This window comes from Hyalella azteca, unplaced genomic scaffold, assembly GCF_000764305.2.
Source record: "Hyalella azteca isolate HAZT.00-mixed unplaced genomic scaffold, Hazt_2.0.2 contig7054, whole genome shotgun sequence".
In the NCBI taxonomy this organism is placed as follows: domain Eukaryota; kingdom Metazoa; phylum Arthropoda; class Malacostraca; order Amphipoda; family Hyalellidae; genus Hyalella; species Hyalella azteca.
In genome coordinates, this window is record NW_025937189.1 from 28513 (window position 1) to 45368 (window position 16856).

At 39.6% G+C, this 16856-nt stretch overlaps 1 protein-coding gene across 1 annotated transcript in view; it reads right to left on the reverse strand.

Annotated features, from left to right (window-relative positions):
* LOC108668716 (homeotic protein female sterile) overlaps window positions 1–16856 on the reverse strand; it is a 41377-nt gene that overhangs the window by 9420 nt on the left and 15101 nt on the right. The window contains exons 4-13 of the mRNA XM_018155960.2: window positions 16353–16592; window positions 14718–14810; window positions 14311–14412; window positions 13424–13569; window positions 12631–12805; window positions 11931–12087; window positions 11329–11772; window positions 10568–10834; window positions 9412–9528; window positions 1467–1513 (exon numbers count right to left, since the gene is read on the reverse strand). Coding sequence (XP_018011449.2) covers window positions 1467–1513; window positions 9412–9528; window positions 10568–10834; window positions 11329–11772; window positions 11931–12087; window positions 12631–12805; window positions 13424–13569; window positions 14311–14412; window positions 14718–14810; window positions 16353–16592 — 1788 coding nt within the window. The remainder of the gene's footprint in view (window positions 1–1466; window positions 1514–9411; window positions 9529–10567; window positions 10835–11328; window positions 11773–11930; window positions 12088–12630; window positions 12806–13423; window positions 13570–14310; window positions 14413–14717; window positions 14811–16352; window positions 16593–16856) is intronic.

Here is a 16856-nt window from a genome sequence, read left to right on the forward strand (position 1 = left end):
AATTTTTCAATATTTTTTACTGAATTCGTAGTTTGAGTCATTTGAAGCTCAGTTGACTTCAAGTCATGGGATTTTAAAGTCTTGCTGCCGACGCTGCGGCCAAGAAGTTATCGAGCTAATGGTTCATGATATAATAACCTATTATAAACTAATCAACCTTTTCTTCATAAGGCCCTAATCATTTGTACTGCATTTCGCAAAAATTCTCACTCAAAATTGCACCACAAGAAAGTGCAAATAAGGTCTTGAACGATATTCTTCGGCGATCATTTATAAATCTCAGAGATCAGAGACAATTCTTTCGGTTGAAGAATCCCGAACATTTCATACGACTTTTTTGTAATGAATGGCACAATACACAAAATGCATTTTGCGTTTCTTTTGAGTATTAGAAAGAATTTTGCACTTGTAGGCATGGCATTGTTTCAAGCAAATATCATCCATAACTGTCTCAGCTCAACCTTCTTGTAGATCTTTTAATTAACTCTGGCAGCATCAAACATAAAATACAAAACCATTCAAATTTACGGACAAATAATTCTATTCCACAAGGAGAGAAAAAAAGCCTTTCTTCGAGAATCATCACCAAGGAAAACATAAGGCATACTAGTGTGTACCAAGAAATGCTTAAACAAGCAATTACTCGAGTTGGCAATGGCCACCAAACTACAATTTACAATGCGAAATTCAACCCACACAGGAATCAACACATGTATGATCATCTTCAGAAAATTTGACGATAATTGCATGCAACCCTCGGCAAAACGTCTAAAAAGTCAATGATCACACAAACTACCAATTCTCACCCATCTAACGACCACCTGAACATCAGTGAAGAACACATCACACACTCCCATATCATGATTTAACTCAAAAAACTGAGTGCACGAGCTGAACAGGTTCCGAGTACAAGTCAAAAACATTAATTAATAATGCGGATTCGCCTTGCATCACTAAGACAATTGCGTTTAAGATCATCGCTCCCACAGCAACTTGTGTTAATGAAATTAGTCCACTGATTAGGTCATATCGCGGGATTTTTCCTGGTTACTCTACCGCGCATAGAGAATTATTAAGGATTGCAGTAGAGGGAGCACAGAACGGAAGCCAGCGCAAAAATCTTGGAACACAAGAAACCAATAAAATGAACGTCAGGATGTCTTTAGTGAGCTCAATCCTAACTCGGAACGTATTCAACGCGTTGTTGTTGAACTTCTCGATAAATTAGGAATAATATACTGACATGAATTTTACCAACCCCATATAGAAGCACGGCGTTGAGACACCTAATTGAGTGATGACAGGCACGAACGCTCAACATAAGTGCTTATTTTTCGCTTCTTATAACTCACCATTACTACCTAATGAATTCTGTAAAAACTAAACAAAAATGAAGCCAGAATGCAAAACGTTGCTCGGAAACTTCTAACTCGCAGACATGTCACGTTAGATATTTGATATCTCACCTGCCGGGAGCCCGAAGAATCGAGTTTAGCTTTCTTCCTTTTAGGACCTGAAAAAGATGGCCAAGTTGTGTACCAAAGTAGGAATGTTTATTGTCAATCAACCTTCAAAAATAAAAACTATGACTACGATAATTTCCATGAGGAAAGGGAAACTTCTTACAGATTAAATACACATGTTATGCTATTATTTGTAACTAACGCGATGCAAGCGTAATTCGACTTCTTTGAAGTTTCGCAAGAGTGGTAAACAAACATCATTTTCAGGAAATAAATGATTTTAAAAATTTATACTAATGTGGCTTCAATGCTCATCAAACACTTGCAACGAAATGCGATTTCCAGCATCAGAAATTGATTGTAAGTAAAAGTTTTCAGAACACGGCACAGTAAAAAGCCCCAGTTGTCTACCATTTCAGTCCCACATTTTAACACTTTGTGCCTTCACTCACTTATTTAGTCACATATAATTGTATGATGCTTGTAATAAATTTCAAGGCTGCCCGGAAGCTATGAATTACACAAGATGCCCAGGTTAGTATTCCCAGTTAAAATCTTAACGTAGCATGGTTTACATACCGCTAGTATCATCCGACTTACCTGAAAGAGGCTGACACCAGAAGTGATCGAAGTGCAGGGCAGCATAAGTTCGATCCAGTGCTACATTTTTCGTATCATATTCAATGCAGATATTGACCACAAATATGAAGACTCGTATACATCAAATCAATCTACATGAAATTAATTCAGCACTGGTTCAGACGGTTCAGAATTTAGTGTATTTGCATACTTTGCCATTGTTACTTTAACTTACGCTACTACAAAGTGATTTGGGACAGCGCCAGTACATTACATTCGCAGAACATTTGAAAATTACATCGGCAGTCGAGATGTTCTGATAATTCTGCTCCCCTTTTAAAGTGATAGCTATAAAATTAACAAAGACCGTCGGAAAATGGTTTTCCGGTTCAACAAAATTATAAAGTGATAGCTGTAAAATAAACAGAGGCCGTTGACCGAAGTGAAACTCAAGGCACTCTGGTGACAAGGCACTTATCGCTGGAGCCTAAAGGCGCACAGTAAATGAGGAGGTATCATGTGTTCTGTATGTAAAGCCAACTGCCACATTAGTTCACGTACAAGCCACGACATGCCACTGACTTTGACCGCAACGAGGACGCAATAAAGGGTACTTTAAAAATAAATGCACGATGTACAATAGTAATCATTTATTATCATTATTTTTTCATATGAATACAAGGTGTTCACATAAAATGAGAGAACCTACGCTGCTCTTCTTAAAGTACAGAAAATGAGTTCAATGGCAAATCTGACGAGTGACGAGAACCGAGCCTTCCGCCATCACCAGGTGACAATAAAGCACTAGAATATAATACACGAGACGTGTGCGTACAGGGGCGCCTTTTTTTTATAGCTTCCGCATAACCCGATGTATAAAACCAGCATAAATACGAACACGTAGGACACGCACCAAAAGTCTTCACTCAGTCAAGACCAGCAAACAACCGGAATACAATAAATAATTCATGAAGATCGTAAATTCCGAATGATCGCATAATTTCAAGATGCTCGTAAATGCGTTGCAAAATCCTTGACCGGCAAGACGGGTTTCAGGAACGATGCACTTCAAGGTGTCGGATTAATGATGCGGAGTACAAGGCGAATGATCTGGCTGTGGACTGGTGACGGTTGTTTTGAAGCAGTTTATTCAGCGACTTCTTAGGACCAGCCTGAGGAACTGCGAAAGGCTTTGCACGATTTCTGTTATAATTGTCGCATAAGCGGCATGGAGGCAGGTCTGATGCGCGAGGAAGAATCGTTGCAATACGAGGCCCTTCACAGAACTTAAATATCAGTGAGAAAACAGCATGATGAATTAACTAACTCGTACATGTTCTTATAGAGAAACAATAAATAAAATATCGAATTAAAGGGACGACTGGTTCAGTTGCAATAGCTCCGGCACCCCACCGAACAAAGTAGTAATAAATCAAATGACATATATACAACCTAGCGGCACAATCAAATCATGGCAGACAACTTATGCATTAGTCAACGGTGGGGGGAGGGGAGCTCTATAATAACTTTCCTCTTAAAGCTAAGTATTTAATTTCTATAAAACTGTACATTGTTTGAACGATTTTAAGTGCTTCACTTTATTTGTACAGATAGAGATGCAGCCGGATGACTCTCTCTAGAGACGATCGGACCATCTCAGTAATATGTACACTGGGGGTTGGCACAGCGAATGTTACACTGCATTGTAACGCAGTTCAGAAGGTGCCAGTTTTGCTACAATATAACGAACGCATAACTGTACACGCTGTAACTCATGCAATGCTTTACCTCCATAAACACAAAAAAAAACGCGTCACAACATCGACGAAATAATCCACAGAAAACGTAAACAATATCGAATTAAAATGACTAATAGCATAAATTCGCCAAGTATGACTACCACAGCACACTCAACGCTAGCAAACATAAAAATATCTAAATGAAACAATAAGGGCAATCACTAGCAGGGAAATAAACATCATTAATGACCCATGCTAAAGCTAAAAATTCGCTACCAATTTGTACGGGCATTAGGAATCTCTTGCATGTTTTCCAACAAAATTTTCACCATAAAAATCGCGTATAGCAGGAAAGAAGTTCATGTAGTCGGCTCAAAATAAGAACACCGTAGCCCAACAAAACGACAAATTTCAAAATTGAAATGAAATACGGACTAACTTTCTGAAGCTAGGTAGCAAGGATCAAGAAACGAAGTTAGAATAAAAATTTCAGGAATATTCTAATAAAGTCAAGATTCAGACATGACAAGGTCGGAGAAATAGGAAAATCAAGCGACATCTTCCAATCGGCAGAAACATGTAAAATCGTCCGTGACTTTAAAGTAACGTATCACTAAATAAATCTAAAATATTATTACAAGGATTTAATTCCGGCAGTTAGGAGTTTTATAAAACTTATCAATGAAGAGAGAAAAGTTTTAAATTGATAAATAAGCCCCTTTACTGATAATAAGCCTCTTTGAAAATAATTAAACCTGGAGCAAGGCAAGGAGCAAATGCTCCTGGGCGCCCTTGAGGACATCTTTATAATGGGCACGTAGAAAATATTCTTCAATTTATTTTAACCCCTTTATAAAACAACGTCGCAAGAAATTAGGCTCTCATCCAAAACTAAAACGATCTGCGCACTGAAGAAAGTTTCATTAAAAAAAGTTTTACTTTATATTTGATAATTTAATTTTGATTCGTTCGTACGTCTTCCGGAGAAGAGAAGGTATGCAAAAATTAAAACAAGTGAGTAATCGGAGCATATACATTCTCAATTACCGCGTGACGTTGACTGTAAATTCAATATTCACATGAATAGTTTCGAGTTAAAATCAGAGAGTCAAATTTTAAAAATTTCAACAAAAAAGAATCGTACCAAAACTATGTTGTGTATGAAAAAATGATTGTCATCTCTCTAGAAACAAAAAAATTTAGGATATAAGGTCGCAGAAGTAGTTTGATAACTGTGAAGTGGGCAATGAACAGCTAATAAACAAAAGGTCCCAGAATACTAACGATCAGTCAGGAATCTCAGCCTGAGGAGCTAGACTTGGACTTCGTTCAAATCCACGCTACGTGTCACTGAACTCATTCATTTGATTCAAAGATCTCTTCTTCGACTGAGCGACAGTGAAAAGTTTCAGGTGCTAAATACATTACAGAAATAATTAAGAGAACGGCTCTTATGAAGACTTATTTTACGGCAGAGCTGTCGTGAACAAGATCTAACCACGTATCAGATAATTAGAACTTATTTAACTTTATGCCTTTGGATATGATAGCAAACGAGTCTTTGCAAAAAGCAAGCGTTAGTTTAATCATTTTCCAGCAATCTAACGAGACACAAGAATTTAAATTAGTTCCAGCTGAGTTGATCAGATCAAGATTAAAATAAATTAATAAAAATCAGACTGCAGCCGGCTCTACCAGTCCATAGGTTTTATAGAATCGACGCCACCACAGAAGTTAGAAAGCTTTAGATTTTTCAACTAAAAGAATCGACGAGCTAAGAAAAAACACAAGAAAAATGCAGTTAGGAACCGACCTCTAGTAAATACAAAAAGATCTCTACACAACATTCAAGACCTTCAGACCAAATCGTATTCAGAGGCTTGACTTGACGACACCAAATGAGGCATCCAGCTATACAAGACACAATAGTTCAGATTCTTCAGGAGAATTTATGCAGATATCAAAAGGCAGAGTATCGAATTGGGTCATACCAAAAACCGTTTAACTAACTAATGTATTCCCTTCCGCTGGTGCAATGCGAAACTTCACTCAAGCCAAGCAGCCTGTTGAAAATTTCAAGAAACACGAAAAAAATACAATAAAATTCGCCTGATATTTGAAAAGTTTTTCGATAGTTAAGAAAAATCCTTTTGAATCTTAGCCGCGTATCACCGTCACCAGTTGACATTTTGCCGAGAAAAAAATACTGCCGGAGTAATCGTGTCACTAAGACCAAAATAACATCAAAGTGCCAGAAACTAAACAATGGCAAGAGGAGAGAATCATTTCTGACATCTTCCAGTAAAACTTCTCACAGACAAAAGAACATTTATGAACGATGTTTGATTTTTCTGTAAAAATACGAAATACAAATCTTAATCTAAAGAAAAAGTAGTAATATGAGCAGCGAAGACTTAATGAAAATAAGTGCAAGAGAGGCAGCGGTATAGCGCGTGCCCGTTGCAGAGGCTTGAGTGCAAACAATGTGTTACAAGGAGGCCAGCGTGCCGCGTCTCTATGATCGATATTATATTATATTATTGCAAGATATTATCTTGCAAACAAGATAATATCTTACTACTGAGATCCACCCCACCACCAATGATCACAACTGTTTTTCCTGATGCAGATGCTTCGTGATGCTCCTCTCAGGTAGTCACGCTGCCTCACACCACACCATCACCACACTCTCACGTCAACTCTTCACACGCACCAAAAATATCTAAACAACATAGTGGTTAATTATTTGATGAGAAACACGAGTTTTATTCCATACCCTATTGGTTAACGCCATTCATAAATGACAAATTTTCACAAAACATGCGTTAATTTTGTAAAGGAGACAATGATCAGAGATGTTGTCATACATAATCAAACTAAAGAATGATGTGATTTCAGGCAAAATGACACACTTGATGCGAACTCTGCCACACACAATCTCAACAAAAGGGCAAATTTATTTTTGAATGTAGACACTCCTGCCTCACATTGTCTGCCTCGGGCCGCCCACTACAGGACACCGCTATGCCAGCAGCAACAAGCGCCCTACTCCACTCTAGCGCTAAGCGCCCAATCCGCCATGTATTTCCAATACCGCCGGACTTCTTCACGCTAATTTTCCGTCGTCTTCAGCTCAAGATCTTCAAGAATTCCGTCGAGTTGCCGAGAATGCGAAGTTCACTTGGCAGTTTCCAGTATAATCTATTTTCGATATCTTATCCAGAAATAGGATTTTACTCTGAACGAGATAAAAATTTTCTTCTCAGAGATGAATGCATGAATCTCAGGTGAAGTGATGGAAGAAAAACCGCCAGATCGCAATAACCAGAAGTAGGCGAATCCAGAATCCAGACAATGTTCTCAGCAAATATGAGCAAGTTTCGGGACAAGGCATACGGCAGATTTCCATGTTAGAGGATCCTTCAAGCAGGGAAAGGTACTTCTGGGAGAATGTCCAATCGTATATAATTGTTACATAATTGAGCGTTCACGTAGATCGCAGGGTAGGGTTGAGAACGAATCGTGTGATAAGATCTAGAAATAACTTGGTAGATAACGGGTGAGAATTAAAGTAGTTGCGTCTAGGAAGTAGTGGTAGTAGTGGCAACGCTCAGTGGCTGGCTGGCCTCCTATACAGAACACATGATACCCCTGGCACTCTGTAAGCCCTGCTAGGGCACTGCGCTACACAACAGCAAGCTCTGCTTTGCACTTACCTTCAGTCTCAAGACGACGCTCCTCTCACAGCTCAGGTGCATCCATTTAACAACTTAACACAATTAGCGGCAAGTTTTACTTTCGACCTTCTTTTAACGAACTTGACTCAAGTTTAATAATTTATGACGTACAAAATCTGTTTCCACGTTTTACGTGCATAAGGTAAAGAACAAGGAATATTGAACAAGTTAACAGGATAAGTGCCAAAAGCTACCTGCCGCCAATGGAGTTAAGGAATAACACTTGGAAATTTGGTTATGCTATTCGGCTGAGAGAAAACAACAGATTAATCGATTAACTTTTGAGTTGATCTGGCCAGAAAACGTCTAGATGCAAGACACCATACACCATCAACATCTTGAATTTTTCAACCGATAAGAACTTCAAATATCAAACCGTACCAGATGAGTGAATTCCTACAGAAAGTTATCGCAATAAACTTTATCAAAAAAAATGATTATTTTTTTGAGTGAACTCTTCCTGAACAAATAATGCTTAGTTTCAAGAGAGGAAAAAAGTGCATGAGAGAGCGATAGAGAGAATTCTGAGAATTTCAAATGATCTTTGACATAAGGAACAGCACAAGCACCAAACGAATCAACGATACGTAATCCTGACCGACAGAACTCATTGTATAAGTAGCCGAGAATTCAGACATAATACAAAAATAAGATAAACACTGAGAATCAAGCAATAAGTCCAGCTACACGACATCCGAACAACTGATTGATCTAACTCAAACGACACGGTTAGTATCAACAATAAATGCCCCCATACCTACACAACTATTAATCAACAGAGCATGTACAAAATAAACAGATCTACAGCCGAGACAGCTGAGTAACGAGTTTTGTTGAAAATGAGCTCCTGATGAATGGAGTTAACCACTGTTGGGGTCATGAACGATGAGAGTTGAAACAAAACACGAGTGCATAGCCCTAGATTGCTTAGAACTTCGGAGTATTTACAAGGAAAGTATTTACAGGGAAAATACCTAAACCAACACAGTAGACAAGTGCCTCCAGCAATGAGTCAAAAGACGAGACTGTACGAATGCATGTTCAAATGCTTCCAACATCGAATGCCTCAATGTTGGCGGGGATCTGAATGATGAGATTGGGTATGAAATGAATACTAGTGTACCAGTGAGAATGAATGAATAATGATATATTGTGTCAGATGGAACAACGCGAGCTGTCAGAATATCTAACCTCACACAAGTATTTCTTACTTTAGCTGCTTAAACGCATCCAGGCTTTCAACTTCGCGCGCGATTCGACCAAATACATCACATACAAATTCAAAATTCAAAAGATAACAGATCAGTACGAAAGCATAGATGAAGGAGATCGAGCGGTCAACAGGCAGAGGAAAAGACCAAGAAAGTTCCACAATACTGATGAAGAGTTTCCACGAAAAGTCTGAAAATTTCAGCAGATGCCACCAGCAAAAACTTCAGGGCAACGAAAGCTGTAGACGCTACCAGTTGCTGAGATCAATTTTTAGTAGCAGTGAAAATGGAGATGATGAAAAGGACCAAAGAATCAGCATAAATGAAAAATATGCAGCCTATAAGAGTAAGTTGCCTTCTCTTAAAGAATAGTAGTTGGTCATGGTTCTACGTCACTAGAGATAATGCGTAAAGCTAGATAAATGACAAAGGCAACCAAGTAAAGGAGCCAAATGAAATTCATTCTCTCGAAATTCAAATTTGATCTGGACAAGGCGTAGAGCGTGAACCCAAGACCGAAGGCGCGACCAAAGATATATGACGAGTCGAGATAGCGAAGATCCCTATTAGTCACAAGCGGTCCTTTCTTTGACGGCACGTAGTTCGGAGCTCACAGTAAAATGATGTGCAAATCGAGATAGAAAGCTTTCTTACTAATCCTCGGAGAAGATTTGAGCCTAACCTGCTTCGGAATCGGAGGATTCTGAAGAGGAGGAAGAGGAAGATGAAGACGATGAATCTGAATCTGATGAACTGGAACTTGACGCCGATAGACGCGATGACTGTGCGTCCTTGCCTTCTGTAAAAAAAACTCACATTTAGAATCTTCGGGAGTTTTTCAGCATTTAATGCGCTGGGAATATAATAGAATAATGAACTGAGCGGGAAGTATTAACATATCCTCGTAATCCCAATATTTACCATAATACGAATTCCTTCGTCTAAAAAAAATATATCACAGAGGCGATCTAATCAGCGCAACTAATCGTTTGACAACCTTATCTAAAATTGAAGCAGTTTCTTGAAAAAATTGGGGCAGTTGAAGGCAATTAAAATAAGGGTTCATCTTGTTAGCACATAGAAACTTTGATGACAATTATTGACAAGGCAATGAAACGTCATAAGTTTCGTTCAAGATTACAATCACATATTACATAGGCAAAGAAATTAATAAAATCAGCATGTTAGAACACAGGCCCTGATAAAATTGTTTTCGTTCAAGTCTAATGACGGTATAAAATATAACATGCATCATCTCGAGGCAGGTGGCTCGCTCACTAGACCCAAGCTGCTTAATATGAACAGGGTCAAAATTTGACTCTAATCTACTCCTTCTACAAATACACCAAGTGCCTGCCTCTTACCTGGTCATTCCCTTATTTCAGTGTTCAATAACACAGCGTAATGTCAGTCAGAAAAAAAACAGAAAAGTTTCCAAAAAAGGGTTTCAATGAGTATATTACTAACTTTCTCTCATGTCTTGTAATGCAAGTTACTAGCGAATTAGTTGACAAATAATAGATACTTCGTAGTGACGCGACAACTTATTCTAACCTTAGTTTGTTACACTTTTTAATTAAGAATTTTCAAGGGCAAAGAAGCTTAATTCTAACCTTATCTATCTTTATTTGCTAAGATTTTTAGGCAGGAAATTTTACTTTCAAATTCAAACTTGGCAATACTCTAGTTATGAATGTAAATTTTTATAGCTGTAGTTAACAGTTCTAATTTTGATTTTACATGACAGAACTGGTAATAGCAAATACAAACTTCTTTAGCAGTTTTTATAGCTTCACATTCTAACCTACTACTTTGCCGTAAGAATAGCAGGACTTTACCTTTCTTAGGCGTCTTTTTACTAGGAGAATTAGTGTTGGTGGTGGAGGCTGTATTGCTGGCGTTGTTGGTAGGTGCGGAAGTGCCCAGCTGCCCCGCCACGTCCTGAAGTCTCTTCTCAATCTCTTGTTTCTTTTCCGCTATGCTGTCCTCCTTGTGGCGCGCCACGCCCCCTGCCACCGCCGCAGCAGCGCCCCCCACTGCCGCGCCTGCAACATTATGTGCCCCGCCCGTCGCGTTGCTGCCGCCCCCTTTCTTATCTTGTCGAGCTGCAACAAATTCAAGCCATCAAGTGACCAAACAATTACATCACGTATCTCGATTATGCTTCACGACTGCATTGAAAATTTCATGGACTAAGTTGCAGTTGAAAATTGGCAAATTCAAGACAATGGAAATGTGAAACATTAAATTGAAAGTAAATAGTTTATCGAGTTAACCTCCGAAGACACTGGAAAAATCGTAACTTAACTTGTCATTAACCGAAACGTCCCAATTTCAAGACGAACGCCACATATCCGACAAAAATCGAATTCATACAGAACGGCCATGACACACTGATCTGAGTGGCTGAACGGACACATACGCCATTACCGAGAGGTTTCTCTTGAATTTATGATATAGATCGTTTGGCACACACTGACTTATGACATTGCGTCATGTTTACATGATGTCAAGCAACAGCCCCATATAATGTTCAGATTGTTAATTAAACAAAGTTTTAAGTTACATAATATCTAGCAATGAAAAGAATAATACTTACAATATGGCTTTCTAGGCTTCTTTCTAAGACACGAGGCGACGTAAGCTTCCAACTCGCGCAGTGTAGAGGGCTTCAGGGTCTCGAAATCTATCTCGATTTCGTCAGGATTAGAATCTCTAAGGGATGGCTCTCTGCTCTGGATAATATTGACTACTCGGCCCAGCTTGTCGCCCGGCAGTTTGTTGATGTCAAGACTGAGCTGTCTCTTCTCATCGTACGACATGGGCTTAGCACTGTCCTCGTCATCAGAGTCGAACATCATGCCAGCTTGGCCGGCACCGGGGGCACCAGCCTTCTTTTTGCTGCCTTTACTGCTGCTGTTGCTAGACCGCTGCCGCTTCTGTTTGTTGCTGCTGGAGGTTTTGCTCTTCTTAGGCTTAGGGGGAGCGCCGGAGGCACTTCCTGCTACTGCGTTACCTGGTAACGGCACGCCGCCTGGTAAACCTGCACAATTGCACAATTCAGCAACGGCTCATCAAAATTAACAAACTACTGGGCAAATAACGCAATAAATTAGAATTATATAAAGAATATTACAAAGACTGAAGAGATGAGGATGCAGATTTACTCAACAGGTACCCAAAAGCAGAACACCATCTGACCAGTGGCAGCAGACGCACTGTTGCTGTTGGTCACAGAGGCGTTGCCCAGCACACCCCCGAGACTCTCCAACATCAACATTCGCTCCTGAGTTTTGTCTCGCTTTCGTTTGGTGCGTTTCTTCTCCTTCCCTCTTCTCGAACTTTCTTCTATCAATAGCTGTAAACAAATTGAGTTTGATAAACACAAAAAACAGCGTTGAATTCAAAGCACACACAGAGTTCACTCATGCCATTACTGCAAGAGAGAAAACTCAGAGAATGTCCCGTCATGCCCCTGCAGTAATGATGCCACTTCACCAGATAAGAATTTCAGACTAAGAGTTAGGAATTGTAAGAAATTGACGAGTTATCTTCCTTGACCTTCTTAACGAATACAAATTTTTTAGGTAAGGGGAATTCAAAATACCGAGGCAAACTCGACAGTCTCGATAGAACATCACCTAAAGTTGCCGTACGCCTTAAGTTTTGCAGGTGTACGAAACCATATTCTTGAGCCTTATACGGAAAATAGACGCCCACTTTTTAGAAGTAAATAGTTCCTACTTTATCCTGAAGATAAAGGCTCACAAGAATTTATTTCTGACACGACTTTACCGACCTTGTTTCACGTAATTCACACCGAGTAGTGCATGAAATTCACACCGAGTAGTGCATGAAATTAGTAGGTACAGAGTAACGCAAATATGTTACCAATGTTTACCTTCATTTGTTCCTGCACTTGCCGCAGCTGCTCCTGTAACGCCATGAGCTTCCTCTCGCGTTCGTCCTCACTGTAGTCCGTCTCGCTCTCGGTCTCCCCCCCTGAGCCCTGGTCCGAACTGTCGGTCCCTCCAGACGGCATTTCGAAAGGCTCGTCGCAGTTCACTTTCGAAAACCTTCAGTGCAAATGATCTTCAGTAAACTGGATAACGATCATTATCTACAATAGAAAAATCGCAGGTAACCTTCAGAGAAAGAAGATATTTAAATAGGCTTAGAAAGTCCCATGCGAGATCCATTACAGTTTACTATCTTGCAGAGAAACAAAAAAATATAACTCGGTACTCACTGCAGTGAGTGACAGAAAGCGCATTTTCTCCTCGACGAAAACGTGAAATCACGGACGGACAGACAGACGGACGGGCAGACAGACGGACATGGCGAGCACAATAGTGCATTTTTTTCATAAATGAGAAAATGCGCTAAAAAGAGTTTAAGAGTCTGCATGTTTGAGGATATGTAAAACTGAAGTTTGAGTTCACTTGCACGACATTCTCCTCGAAGCGTGTTCCTACAGTTCACTATCCAGTTCCCACACTTCGAGCAGGTTCTCGAATAGATTCATTTACGAGTACAACGTTTAAGGTAAGGAGGTAGAAGCAAAGAAATTAAGAACTAAAGATAAATTCAAAAATATTCCGAAAACGTAAGTATTTTTCAGAGCAATCTTATACACGAGGTAACGAGAAGTTGGTTAGATGGCAAGCGTATAAAAATAAAGAAGAAGTACTTACTGCATTTCGAAGACATCCTGCAGCTTCCTCGCCATAACAACGACGTCGTGGTCGGAAGGATTGTACTTGTAACAGTTGGTGAAAATAATTCTCACGTCACTTGCGAACTCGTTTGCATTTCTGTACACGCGATTGTCCAGCTTCATCTGCAACATTGAAAACAAACTTTATAAATTAACACGTAATTTAAACTTTAAAAACCTTAATAAATTGTCCTTATGCTAATATAGGTCATGTTTCTTGGTCATGCTTTACCAAGTTTTGGATGGTCTATTGGGCGCCTCAAAGCAAGAAGACAGTGACGGGTCTCAAATCTCAACTGCACTTGAATACAACTAGTCCATTGCTAAATTGAAGATAAAACTTTAATGAAAATTTTGATCATGAGAATAATATCATGCAACGTTTCCCTATTAACATTCGATTTATATTATCATACAATACCTCGATTTATATAATGATACTGTGACAGCGTCTTTTTTTCTGTCTAGTACTTCACATGTATGAACGATTAGGAATTTTAGTACAGGATATATAGCAGCCCCCCCCTCGACAGTACCGAAGTCTATGGGATATATAACAATTCTAGAAGACAGCAGGCAACCCACCTTGACAGTACCGAGGTCCATGGGATATTTAACAATTCTACAAGACAGCAGGCAACCCACCTTGACAGTACCGAGGTCCTGTCTCTTATNGGCAACCCACCTTGACAGTACCGAGGTCCATGGGATATTTAACCATTCTAGAAGACAGCAGGCAACCCACCTTGACAGTACCGAGGTCCATGGGATATTCAACAATTCTAGAAGGCAGCAGGCAACCCACCTTAATAGTACCGAGGTCCGTGTGATATTTTCAATTCTAGAAGACAGCAGGCAACCCACCTTGACAGTACCGAGGTCCATGGGGGATTTGATAATTTCGTGGTAATCGGAGAGGCCCAGCAGCTCGGCATCGACTGGCTTGTAGAAAGGCCACGCGTACCCCTGCAAAAATGGCTCCATTAATAAGAGCAGAACTCGTAGTTTGGCATACATTATGACTTGATGAACGCACTCAATACGAGATGAATCACGTCGTTAACTTAGAAAGGGAGGTGATCAAGTATAAAAAATAATATGATAAGAATAAGTACCATGAATAAAGAAAATAAATAATGAATAATTAAATGTAAAAAGTATATAGTATGAAATAAGTAATAAATAAGAAATAGTAAGAATCACAGATCTAAGCACATCAACACCCAGAGAATGACACGGATGCAAGTAAAAATGCAAAGCAAACAACTTACTGAATGCTTCTTGGCGAAGAGTTCCTTGAGGATCTCCACACAGAGCTTATAGGATTCAGAGACCTTCCCTTTGGGCTTGGAGCTGTGTTGGGGCTGCAATGAATAAAATCATCCATCAGATTAAACGGGTTCTTTTCAAAATATTAGTATATGATGTAAACCCCCATGATATAAGATAATCTAATTTTAATGAAATTACGAGAAACTCAATTAAAACCACCCATAAGTCTCAAAAATTCCAGGCATTCACCTCCGAAATAATTTCAAATGAGCAAGCTTGCAATCTATACGAGGGAACAAGTATCTACTTTCTATTTACAGAACGACACCAAGATTGAGCCGCTGTATCCAGGACCCAGCGTACAGGCTGCCATGGTGATATCATCATACCAAACTATTCTATTTTTGAATGGTGTCGAAGTGGTTATTATTGTGAGCTTCTAGCCCACACAATTTCATTGGAGCACATGATCTTGTATCAAAGTAACAATTTTAATATCAACGGGCAAGTGAGATAATGGAAGCGCGTGAACGAACATGATTCTTTTTAACAATGTGATAGCATGTACAGATTTGAGATTCGATTAACAGGCACGGCATGAAAAAGGACTAATCCATACAGTAGATGGTCAGAAAAATACTATCAAATGACGAGATAGGAGCAAGATACTTTACAAGCAACAACTTGGTGGCCACAGTAGCCAAGATGGTTTAACTAGAACCCGTTTTGTTGACCTTTTCTATTAGCATTCTCATAAAAAAGTTAAAATTAAAAAATCATATAAAAACATATAGGGTTAAAGCTTCTATTAGGCGGTTTAAGCCGATTAACTGATGAAAAAGTTGACCGTGGAACAAGCTACCTATCTGTCTAAATTTTTTTAAATAGTATTCTGAACAAGCAGTGTTTGACAATCATAAGTTAACAATAAGCAACAGCCCAGAGACACTCATGACGAACCAAGCGAGCTACACAAACCACCACTGGACCATCAATTGAAACATATCTCCTCCATGGCTGCTTACAATTCAAAGAACAAGCAATTCATACTAACAACCCCATGCAAAAAAAAGCAGTGCATCCGCAGTTGCATAAATGCTGGGTAGACTGCCAACAAAATTGTATCAAAAAATACTATGCAATTCAAAGTCAACTGATCCATCAATAATTAGCACAAACAGAAGAACTAAGGCTAACAAAACGGAAAACAAGAAAGCTGGCATACGACAGAAGCATGAGGCGGCAGAAGCTCTAAGTCATTCCAAACTGGCTGCTATACCATGGCAGAAACCTCACGCAAAACAAGCGGCCACAGCATCAAGTAATTTAGTCCATGATAGCAGTAACAAGCAGGTACAACTACACCATCTAATCTACACTAAGAGAGATATCACAAAAACCTACACAGAACAAGCAGGGAAGCACTGGACACGTCATTCAAGTGAGCAAATGAACTGTATGAGAAACGCAGCGGCGACCACGGGTTGAAAGAAATAAAATGTCCTGCCAAGACATGGAGGTCCCCAAGAAGAACAGGGGTAACAATAAAAAAGACAAGCAGGAAGATGGGGGGACAGGAAGACTACAAGCAGTGCGCCTCATGACAAGATGCGAGCATCCTAGGAAAATTCTACCTGAGCCTCAGGTAAGTCTTTATTCACTTTCTTAATTTGTCTGCCGGACTCTCTCCGAGTGGAAATTTTGCCAGCAGAAGTGAGGTCCCTGGGATGTCCTGATGACGCCGAAGAGAAATTGGGGTCGTAAGTAGAGTTGGGGGTTGTGGGCACAGCGCCTGCCGTCACAGCTGCGGCAGGAGCGGGAGCTGCTACCGCCCCGCCACTAGAAAGGGCGTCAGCTTTCCTTTTGACGCCCTTCTGATAGGTGGAGCAATAAAGCCAACTCAGTACTGGGCCTCAACACTAGTGCTGGCTAACTACATTGTTTGTTAACTACAAGTACTTATACATGAGCTCAAGATCCAGATTAATATTTCTGAACAAAAGGGCAGTCTGCCTAGAAGTCAAGTTATGATAACAAGATGGTTTGCTTTATATGTTTAGTCAAAAAATCAGTTTCCAAGATGCTTGACAAATGCACTGAGAAAAACTTCTAATTTGCGTGATAAAAAATTAACAAAG